At 39.4% G+C, this 12,082-nt stretch overlaps 1 protein-coding gene across 1 annotated transcript in view; it reads right to left on the minus strand.

Annotated features, from left to right (window-relative positions):
* Positions 1-1,363: 1,363 nt before the first annotated feature.
* prss56 (serine protease 56) overlaps positions 1,364-12,082 on the minus strand; it is a 39,604-nt gene continuing 28,885 nt past the window's right edge. Inside the window, exons 14-17 of the mRNA XM_073041268.1 lie at positions 7,721-7,874; positions 6,574-6,663; positions 4,117-4,223; positions 1,364-2,211 (exon numbers count right to left, since the gene is read on the minus strand). Of these exons, the coding sequence (XP_072897369.1) occupies positions 2,038-2,211; positions 4,117-4,223; positions 6,574-6,663; positions 7,721-7,874 (525 nt within the window). The 3' untranslated portion in view covers positions 1,364-2,037. The remainder of the gene's footprint in view (positions 2,212-4,116; positions 4,224-6,573; positions 6,664-7,720; positions 7,875-12,082) is intronic.

Raw genomic sequence — 12,082 nt, forward strand, 5'->3', positions numbered from 1 at the left:
AAGACTGGAATGAGCTGGCCAATCAAACATCATCTGAGGAAAGAGAAACCAGTTAACCTTTTGGATTGAAGACACTTCATCAGAACTGAGTGCTCAGCTCTGAAGAAGGGTCTTTGACCTAGACAGGTGTTGGTTGACTGGCTGCTTTCTTCCAGCATCTCTCTTCCTTTTAAGCTTTCAGTGTCTGCAGTTTTATTCGCTTCTTATTAGTGGATACTCAATTTATAGATTGTACGTTTCTGTTAAGGAAGTTCAAGATCATTATCTCTTCCAAGTAACTAATTTAGAGTCACTGATTTAGTCCTTTGTGGTGGAATTGTCAACCTTTGCCAGTTGGAAATCCACAGGAGATATGCATCACATTTACAAAGGAAGGATCTGCCAAGTAAAAATCAGGGTGAAGTGGGAGCATGTGGATAACCAGGTCCCACCTAAAGCAATGTTCAAGTAGGTCATTAACAGAAAGCAAGACTCTGATTGTCTGTGGTAATAGAGACGTTGTGTGGTTATAGAGATACCAATAGTCCAGTAAATTAACTTTCACTCACAATCACGGAAAGGAGAGTTAATTTTTAACTCACTTACATCAACTGAATATTCTACTACTCTATATGACCTCTGCCTGAGACAAGTGTGTGATAAAACACAAATTCCGTGTTTAAATGCATTTGGGTATTCATGTTAAACCTTATCAATAGAACATTATGTAATGTTTGTGAAATTTTATATATATAAAAAATAACATTTTTACCATATTTTACATGATATTTACAGAGCGTTTGTGAACTGCATCATTAATATTAGAATGTATGTTCAAAGTAAATGTTCTAATTTTAAAATAATTAGATTTCCCCACCAGTTTGAGTCAATAGTTTGAAATTCTAGTCAGGAATTACAACTTCCTACAAAGAAAAGGGAGTCGTCATTTTGAAAATGTATAAAAACTTATTCTCCCAGATGCCGAAGTTCTACCTATGTTCCAAAATTAACAGTTTTTCCCCAAATATGTCTTATGTTCAGATATAGATAATAGAAAACGTACCATTGATACATTTACAACAGAAAATCTACAGATGCTGGGAATCCAAGCAACACACACAACAGTCCTGATGAAGGGTCTCGGCCCGAATCGTCAACTGTTTACTCTTTTCCACAGATGCTGCCTGGCCTGCTGAGTTCCTCCAGCATTTTGTGTGTGCTCCACTGATACAATTATTTGCATGTTGACAGGGAGAGTCTTATCTCCCGGAAATGGGACTTTTAAGCTCTATTGCCAATACTAAAAACCAGCTCCAACACAGAAATAAAAAACAAATCATGTTTTTTGCCTTATTAATTGGTTCCATCCAACAATTTTCTCCAATGCATCTGACAAATATAATTTATTCAAAGCACCTTGTGATGGTAATGTAATATGAAATCTATATTACCGTAGCTTCCTTTTAATGAACATTTGATATCTTTTTATACATTTCTACTAATTTTGTTGAACCAATCAGGCAAAGGCCCAAATTGTATTTATTTTAACTATTGGGTCTACACAGAGCAGCTCCCTGTTTCATGCTCAATTCTCGTCCAATTGCTGCTCTTATGCAGTGAAATATGTAAGTCGGGGCAAGAAAGGTCAGATGCAGCACATAGCTGAGTCCAGCTGTGGAGCATGGAAGAGAGGATAATTCAGCTAAAAAGTGCTGGTTTATCTTTGAATTGACCCCTTTCAGTCTTCATATTTGGACATCAACATAAGACCCTCCCAAAATGAGTTAGTTTTCACATCTGGGCAGATATTACTCAGGACACTACCAAGTTCTAAATATAATACAGTATTTCTCAGGTTGATTTGTAGTCTTTGATTACTTCAGTAGCCAATATATTGCATTAAGTTGTTTGAGATGTCATATGATTAAGTCTAAGTGGTAATAGTTATGTAGTTATCCCAGCTCAATATATACTGTATTCCTTAATTGTTTTTACAGGATGTTAACATGATATCCAAAGCAGAAGAAATGTTTCAAGTACCCATTTTACTGCATCACCTTATGTTTTTAAATTATCCAGAGCTAGAGCAATAATCTGTGCCATGCTTCTATAAAAGGAATCATTCTCCAAACCAACCAGACTGTGAAAGGTTGCAGGCCGACCTCCAACCAGAGCTTTAACACGTGCCTTAAATAATCCTTTCTCGTTTTTGGAAGATGTGTCCACCAGCACCTGGACATGAACAGAATCATATCAAATCTTATTCAACATAAAACACACTTCACAATTAGTAGATCCTAGCATCTGACAACTATGTCCAGCTCTTGGCATTCAAGTGTGGCTTAGCTACTAAATCTAGTGGAACCATTTCTACAGACAGGAGAAGGGGCAAAGGCAGGTTACTGGTGCCTTCAAACCAGTTGCTTCAGGCAAATGGGGCCTGTCAGCCATGGTTGGCAGCTCATCTAGGAGAAGGAAATCTCCAATCTCAAACCTCTGCTGCTTTGCAGCTTTACCTGCTTATGAGGAAGGTTTCGGGAGAAGTCAGGAACTGAAGTCCCTAAGGCAGTCCTACATCGAGTTCAATGCTGACTGGCAACTCCAGCCACGCCGCTGGTGTCAAACTTCATCGGTCTCTGCCGTTCTTTTGGATTCATCAGCTGCGTGGAGAGGGTGAGCCTGCTACATCGCAACAGTTCGCTCTTCACATGGTAATACCCTGGCTTGCCTATCGAGTGAACATCCATGGTCGACCCTAAACAATGGAGTGCCTCAGAGCTACCATAATGCTACAGTAATGTCCAATTCGTGCTTGAATAGTAGAAACAATAATCAAATCTAATGGTCCAGTAACACAGAATAGCACAGAACAATACAATTTTAAAGTGGAGGTATATAGGTTCTTGATTAGTAAGGGTTTGAAAGCTTATGGAGAAAAGGCAGGAGAAGGCGGTTGAGAAAGATAATAAATCAGCCACGATGAAACGCAGAGCAGATTCGATGGGCTAATTTTGCTTCTCGTCTTATGGATTTACATAATAAAGATTTATCTTTCAGTTACAATGCATGGGAATCTACAGAGAAAGAAAATGTGGTAGAAGAACGATCAAGAATATTTATTTTCTTCTAGAAAGCAGAGAAAAGAAGTAAAGCTGAGGAATCATGTTGTAAATGACAAAAGCAGAGAAGGATGAAATGGTGATTACAAAAAAAACATTTATTTTTCACCCGTCATTTCCCAATACTCTTTTTGTCCATTAACATCTTTCTGAAGTGTAGTCATAATATGGGAAAGATGCCAGTCAATTTACATAGAGCAAGCTCCCACAAACCAAATGTGACAATGATTAGAAAGTCAACTGAAATGTCAATGTTAGAATCATATGAAAACCCTGGAACACTGTCTAATCATCAGCAAGATAATGTCATGGAGCTGCTTCTCACATCAGAGAAACCAGGACCTGATCACTGGGTTAATAAAAATCTATCTGAGCAATTCCAGCATGTCACAAGCATGTCAGGATAGATTTTTGTGATTATATCTCCAGAGCAAGTCCGCATCCCAGATTCTTTGATTCATGGTTAAGATTCTACTGACCGAGCCACAGCAGACGTCGTACCACAATGGGGAGCAAGGCTAAACATTGGTCCCATGCAACACCATTATACAGAGCCTGTTGTCTTATAGTGCCATGTCTTTTGCAGAGAGCACCATAACACAGGAGGAGGCATGTTGGTTATATAGGCTTTCTGCAATAGATATTCACGTTCTTAGAAGGGGGTGCTAATTCAACCAAAATCCAGTTTGTTCATACGTTTCTCAAAAATAAAGAAAATCTCTTCCAGCTGGACCACCTGGGCTAAACGTGCATGGCACTCACGCAATCCACTACACATTGATTTGCATCTATCATCCCAAACTTGGAATGCCCCATACCCTAAATCTTTGTAGGCCCTAGAGACAGTCATGTAGTAGAAAGGAACCAGACAGAAATGTATTAGTTTCCATTTTTCAAAGAATGGATGGCTTGAAAACATTGAAATTTTCTTAAGTTTTAATATGAATTTACTCCCATGCTACACAAGAGATGTATTCACAAAGACTTTGCTCTATTACAAAATGGCAATGGTACATACCTCTTTAAAGGTCATTGACAATTCCTCTGTTGGTATATCCAGAATCCATTTATATTCATCCATCAATATGCTAATGTTCAGCAGTGTTTCATTTACACTCTGACAACCTAAACAGCAGGAACAATGTTTTGGTGGGAAGGAGTAAAGCTATGATTTCTGGTGTTGCACACTCAAATATCCATTCCTAAGCAAATAATACACTTACCAGATGGATATAAAATATCAACACCAGTCACAGAGAACCATTTTAGTGGGAAAAAAAGCTTTTGAAATACAGCAAATTACATGGGATTACCATTCTGAAACAGTTGATTTGAAACAACTGCATATTCTACCAAGTGATTATGCTCCCCATGAATCTCTCCCCATCCTTACTTATCCAAAGCTATTGTCCTAATGTTTGAATTCTGTTATTTTGTGCTTATCTGGATTTCCTCTAGATGATTAGCTGAACAAGAGAGGTTTCCCAAATGAGTTGGCATCATTCAAATGATAGACTTCCCACCCTGCAAAAACTAATTTCAGGGAGGTAACACCATCAATTTGCAGGAGAGTGCCGGGAGAGGTGGGATGTCTGCAATAGAGTAGCTCCTTAACAGCGAGCCAGCTAGTTTAAATAACATTAGCTATGCTAATGAATGAATGACACCTGTTAAATTCACCTCAACATGGCTTTTACATTTTAACCCACCATGGGCTATAGAAAAGTCACTGTTGCAAACAGTGCAGCGAGCGACACTGTCATTATTTTTGACCCCTATTAGGCAGGGGTACACTTTAGTGTAGTGTAGTGTAGTCTGTCTGTCTGTGTCTGTCTGTCTGTCTGTCTCTCTCTCTCCCTCCCTCCCTCTCTCTCTCACTCCCTCTCCCTCCCCCAAGTGGCCAGCACTTGTTCCCAATCTTGGGTGCCTGAGAAAACGATTGTAGGGTTCCACCTTGAACAGTGAAGCTTATGGACCAGTACATTGACCCAGCAATAATGAAGAAATGCTGACACACGAATGTCAAGATGGTATTTTGGAGTGAAATATGGGACTGAAGCTGTTTGCATGTTGTCAGTCTAGGTTCCAGATGAGGGAAGTACCACCAAAGAGACCATGGAAAATTACTGCTTTGCATTCTACGCATAATATATACTTTGATAGGGCTAAGTGGGAGTGGGGAATTTATATATGTTGTCAGGCTTCTTGAATGCATTTACTTAGACAGGTGGACAGCATGTGTGACAGACACATTTTATTTCTACTTCCCATTCCCATGCTGACATGTCAATCCATGACCTCCTGTACTGCCATGATGAGGCCACTCTCAGGTTGGTGGAGGAACACCATATATTCAGATCTGGATAGCCCTCAAACTGACAGCATGAACATCAGTATCTCTAATTTCTGGTAATTTCTCCCCTGTCCCCCTTCTCTTTTTTTCCATTCCACATTCTAGCTCCCTTCTCACACCTTCTCTTCTCCTGACCTGTCCATCACTTCCATCTGGTGCCCCTCCTCTTTCCCTTTTTCCCATGGTCCACTCTCCTCACCTATCATATTCCTTCCTCTTCAGCCCTTAAGCTTTCCCACCTATCACTTCCCGGCTTCTCACTTCATCCCCCATCCACCTGTTGTCTCGCTCACCTACCTTCTAGCTTGTAGTCCTTCCCCTTCCCCACTTCCTGATTCCGGCTTCTTCCCCCTTCCTTTCCAGTCCTGATGAAGGGTCTCTGCACAAAACATTGACTGTTTATTCCCCACTGTGGTTGCTGCCTGGCCTGCTGAGTTCCTCCAGCATTTTGTGTGTGTTGTTCTGGACTTCCAGCATCTGCAGAAATGCTTGTATTTATGGAGAGTATGCATTGATTTGCCTATTTTGGAATGTAGAGATAACAGAGAATCTTTCGGAAGTCAGGTGATAATTAGAATGCCAGACTTCTGACCTTCTCCAGGCTTTCATGGCATCTGTATGGCTGGTCCAGCTGTGTTTTGTTTTGTGTTAATATCAGGATGCTATGTACAGTGGTTGTAATGATTTCATTAGTGAGAACAATGGGAGAAATCTATAAATCCAGGCAGGCAGGTGGTAGCACTGAATCTTAATGGGAGGTGATGACGTTCCCAGTGAGTGTAGCTTGTCATTTTCTGGCATCTGTGTGGCACAGCTATTCGTCAGGTATAACTGCACTGGCAGGATGAACCCTGAGGAACCTTTTTACATTTTAAGGGATGATTAAGAGGATATTGCTTGAGAAGGATTCACAACAAAGATGACTCACTCAGGTAATATCTATTAACTGAAGTACATTCATCTACTTTGTTTCCATCTTGCATGCCAGTCCTATAGACCACATTCAATTCAAAGCTTCAGATGTGTAAACCAGAGACTCATCGAAGAAGTTTTCCCTTTCACTGGCAATCCCTTCCAAAACATGCTAAGGTTTATTTAATTGTATCTGAGCAAACAACTTACCATTTGCTTTCAGAGAGTTTCCAGGTTCTGAAAGGATATTTGAAACATCTCTTTTCTTCACTTTCAAATTACCTTTTGATGTGTTCAATCCTATTAAAAATAATTGTTTTGAAATAGAATTACTTTATCAGCATTTTCCCGTTTCAGCTAGGAAATAATGATAATCTTATTTACAGCAAACGAGTCTAATTTTTTTTTAGATTTCTTCACTTTCACCTATTGTTTAACTATCTTCAAGGTGGAGAAGAAAGAGGAGACCATTACACTTCATTATACCCTGCCCTGCCCAGTTGGGTAAATATGGATTGAGGTCTCACTTCTCCAAGTAAACAGCCACATTGATCTTGTTAGAGGGGATGAGGGAATTTAATTAAATCTTCTCTAAATTGAGAAAGCAGCAGAAATCTTTATTCTTGTTTGAATGTTAATTAATATAGGTCTCAGAAATAGCAGACACTTTGATTCCATGGTACTCTACTGGTTAAAATGTTGTAATGCTCCACCAAGAAACAGGACAGAGTGCTGAATAATAACAAAATGCTTCACTTTGGTTAAAAGATGCTAGTCATTTTGTTGTTTTTTTAAAGCATGTGCCTGACAATAAAATAGATTAAGACATTTCCAATCATTTTATATTAGCTCAGCAGAGGTAATGTTACAATTCTCAAATAATCACATAATAGGAGATGAAATATGATATTGCAGGATCAGAAAAAGCTGCAAAGGGTTGTAATGTCAGCCAGTTCCATCATAGGCACCAGCCTCCCCACCATTGAGGACACCTTCAAAAGGCAATGCCTCAAAAAGGCAGCCTCAATCATCAAGGACACCACCACCCAGATAATTTCTTTTCATCACTGCCATCAGGGAGGAGTTACAGGAGCCTAAAGATACACACACTGTGCTTTAGAAACTGCTTTTCCCCCTCTGTCATCAGATTTCTGAATGGCCCATGGACACATGACACTACCTCACTAGTTTGCTGTCTTATTGCACTACTTTATAAAAATGTTTTTTCTTGTAAATTATAGCATATTTTATGCATTGCATTGTACTGCTGTCACAACACAACAAATTTCACGTCAGTGATAATACACCTGATTCTTATAATAAACCTGATTCTGACATGTAAATATTTTAAATGTACCATTTTGTTTAATAGATGCCAAGGATGATCTTTCTGCTTCATGTGACATCTTCAGCATATGAGCAAGAAGCTGATCTATCTCAGGCTGGTTCCTCAAACCTTGTAACAGAGTGTAAAGCTGAGTCTTCAGTGATTCCAGCTGCAGGTTGGAACTCTAAAAATAAAAGACTGGCACATCTTTAACATTGTTTTGGACTAACATGAACAGTTGGTATGCTAATAAATGCTCCTGTTTGCAAGATCTTAAATAGTAACTCCATACTGAAGAACATTCTTTATTATGACTAAAACATATTTCACCATAGAATATTTAAAAAAAACTATATTTTTATATTGTAACTATAATATTCCAGGATTATAACAATCAGTGTGAAAAACTGCTTCAGAAAACATCCAAGCACTTTCATATTACTTATTACTGGACTATTTACTTTTATAAAATGTAAACACAGATATAAAAGGAAATACAGAAGCATGAGAGAGGAATTGGCCAGAATTGATTGGAAAAGAACACCGGCAGGGATAACAGCAGAGCAGCAATGGCTGGAATTTCTGGAATCAATTTGGGAGGCAGAAGATATATACATCCCAAAGAGGAAGAAATTTTCTGAAGGAAAGATGATACAAGCATGGCTAACAAGAGAAGTCAAAATCAACATATACAGTAAGCCAAAGAGAGGGCATATAATAGAGCTATGATTAGTGGGAAGTTAGAGCATTGGGAATTTCTAAAAACCAACAGAAGTTAACTAAAAAAAGTCATTAAGAAAGTAAAGATGGAATACAAAAGTAAGCTAGTTGATAATATTTAAGAGAATACCAGAAGTTTCTTCAGATACATAAAGTGTAAAAGAGAGGCCTGAGTGGATATCAGACTGCTAGAAAATGATGCGGGAGAGTTAGTAATGGGAGACAACGAAATAGTAGACAAACTGAATAAGTATTTAACATCTGTCTTCACTGTGAAAGACACTAGCAGTATGGTGGAAGTTCCAGGTGTCGGGGCATGAAGCGTGTGAAGTTACCATTGCTAGAGAGAAGGTTCTTGGGAAACTCAAAGGTCTGAAGGTAGATAAATGCGGGTCACTGGACCAGATGGTGTACACCCCAGAGTTCTGAAAGAGGTGGCTGAAGAGATTGTGGTGGCATTAGTAATGATCTTTCAAGAATTACTAAATTCTGGAATGGTTCTGTAAGACTGGTAAATTGCAAATGTGACTCCGCTCTTCAAGAAGGGAGAGAGGCAGAAGAAAAGAAATTATAAGCCAGTTAGTCTGACCTCAGTAGTTGGGAAGATATTGGAGTTGATTATTAAGGATGAGGTCTCAGGGTACTTGGAGCACATGATAAAATGGGCCGTATTCAGCATGGCTTCCTCAAGGGAAAATCTTACCTGACAAATCTGTTGGAGTTCTTTGAAGTAGTAACAAGCAGGATAGATAAATGAGAATCATTGATGTTGTGTACTTGGATTTTCAGAAGCCCTTTGACAAGTTGCCACACATGAGGCTGCTTAACAAGATATGAGCCCGTGGTACTACTGGAAAGATCCTAACATGGATAAAACAGTGGCTGGTTGGCAGGAGGGGAAGAATGGGAATAAAAGGAGCTTTTCTGGCTGGCTCCTGATGACTAGTGGTATTCTACAGGGGTCTGTGTTGGGACCAATTCTTTTTATGTTATATGTCAATTATTTGGATGATGGAATCAATAGCTTTGTTGCAAAGTTTGTAGATGATATGAAGATAGGTGGAGTGGCAGCTGATTTTGAGGAAGCAGAGAAGATACAGAAAGACTTAGACAGATTAGGAGAATAGGCAAAGAAATGGCAGATGAATTACAGTGTTGAGAAGTGTATGGCCATGCACTTTGCTAGAAGAAATGAAAGGGTTGACTATTTTCTAAATGGAGAGAAAATACAAAAAAACTGAAGTGCAAAGGGACTTGGGAGTCCTTGTACAGGATTCCCTAAAGGTTAATTTGTAGGTGGAGTCTGTGGTGAGGAAGGCAATTGTGATGTTAGCATTCATTTCAAGAGGACGAGAATATAAAAGCAAGGATGTGATGTTGAGACTTTATAAAGCACTGGTGAGGCCTCACTTGGAGTATTGTGAGCAGGTTCGGTCCCTTATCTTTGAAAGGATGTGCTGAAACTGGAGAGGGTTCAAGGAGGTTTATGAAAATGATTCCAGGATTGAATGGCTTGTCATATGAAGAGTGTCTGATGGCTCTGGGCTTGTATCAGCTGAAATCAGAAGAATGAGGGATGATTTCATTGAAACCTATTGAATGGTGAATGCCTTGGTAGAGTGGATGTGGAGAGAATGTTTCCTGTGGTGGGAGAGTCTAAAACCAGAGGACACAGCCTTAGAAAACAGGGGTGTCCTTTTAGAACGGAGATGAGGAGGAATTTCTTTAGCCAGAGAGTGGTGAATCTGTAGAATTCATTGCCACAGGCAGCTGTAGAGGCCAAGGGGTCTTTATATATATATTTAAGGTAGAGCTTGCTAGATTCTTAAATGAATACAGGGAGAAGCAGGAGATTGGGAATGAGCGGAAAATTGGAACAGCCATGATGAATTGGCAGAACAGACTCGATGGTCAACAGGTCTAATTCTGCCTCTATATCTTAGGGTCTTATATGGACTGGTTGAGTCAAATGGTGCACATAACATAGAAGAACACAGCACAGGAACAGTCCTTTTGGCCCACAATATTGTGCCTACTAATTTACTTATATTCAGATACCCAACTAAACCCTTCAATATCCATAACTTTCTATTTCCTACACAGTGATTTGCCTCTCTAACTGCCTTGTGAATGTCTGTTTTTTTTTGCCTCTACTACCACCCAGGCAGTGCATTCCAGGACCCACCACTTTCTGTAAAACCATGACCAGTACATCTCCTTTGAATTTTCTCTCATCTTAAATGCACACGCCCTGGTATTAGACATGTTAACCTTGCAAGGTGGGGGGGGGGGGGGGGAAGATATTTGCTGTCCACTGCAGCTATGTTCCTCATAATCTTATAAACCTCCACCAGGTCTCCCCTCAGCTTCTGCTGCACCAGAGAAAACATCACTCTCCTCATTGCACATGCTATCTCATCCAGGCAGCATCCTGGTAAACCTCTTCTGCAGCCTCTCCAAAACCTCTACATCCTTCTTATAATGGCAAATCCAGAACTGAGTGCAAATTCTCCAGATGCAGCTTAACTAGAATTCTATAAAGCTGTAACATAACTTCTTGACTTTTGAATTCTACTAATAAAGGCAAACAAGCCATATGCCTTTTCAACCATCCTATCAATCTATGTAGTCACTTTCAAGGAGCTATAAAATTGGACCCCAGGGTCCCTCTGCTCATCAACACTGCTAAGGTTCTTCCCATTATCAGTGTACTGTCCCATTATAATTGATCGCCCAAAATTCACCTCTTTATATTTGCTCAGGTTAAACTCTATCTGCCATTTCTCCACCCACATCTGTATTTGATCTATCCCCACTATATCCTTTGTCAATTTTCCATTATATATATATAATGACCTGGATATATATTACAGACAACAGAGGCCCCGCTATGAATCTTTCTAGAACGCCACAGTCACAGACCTCCAGTGTGTGTGTATGTGTGTATATATAATGACCTGGATATATATTACAGACAACAGAGGCCCCGCTATGAATCTCTCTAGAACACCACAGTCACAGACCTCCAGCCAGAATAAGTCCCATTGACCACTAGCTTTTGTCTTCTTTGGGCAAGCCAATTCCACATCCAGATGATGAATTTCACATAGGTCTTGTGCATTCGAATCCTTTAGATGAGCTTCCCATAAGGGACATGGTCAAATGCCTTACTTAAATCCACGTAGACAATGTTTACGTCTTTGTTGTCATTAATCACCTTCATCGCCACCTTGAAAAGCTCAGTTAAGTAAGATATGAATTTTCCTGCACAAGGCCATTATGACTTCCTAATTAGGCCATGGATTTCTAAATGCTTACATCCTTAAAAACCTTCTCCAGTAACTGGACTACTATTCTTTCAATTCTGTGTTGTAGCTTGTGTATGTTGAAACAGATGGTAAATATCCATATTCAGTGATTTTAAAAGATTCTACCTCAGAAATAGAGTAAAATTTGTGGTGCATTTTCTAAGGCTGTGCCCCATAGTGCATTTAGACTTTATAATTTTTATTTGTATTGAACATGAAAAAGCTTTTCTACATGAAATTGCCAATTACTATGTTGAACAAAAGGCTCATCCTGTTAGAAATTAAGTTCAATATTATTCAGACTTAATACTTCATAGCAACATACACACACACACACACACACGCATGCACGCACGCACGCACG

The sequence above is a fragment of the Hemitrygon akajei genome, chromosome 3 (assembly GCF_048418815.1).
Source record: "Hemitrygon akajei chromosome 3, sHemAka1.3, whole genome shotgun sequence".
In the NCBI taxonomy this organism is placed as follows: Eukaryota; Metazoa; Chordata; class Chondrichthyes; order Myliobatiformes; family Dasyatidae; genus Hemitrygon; species Hemitrygon akajei.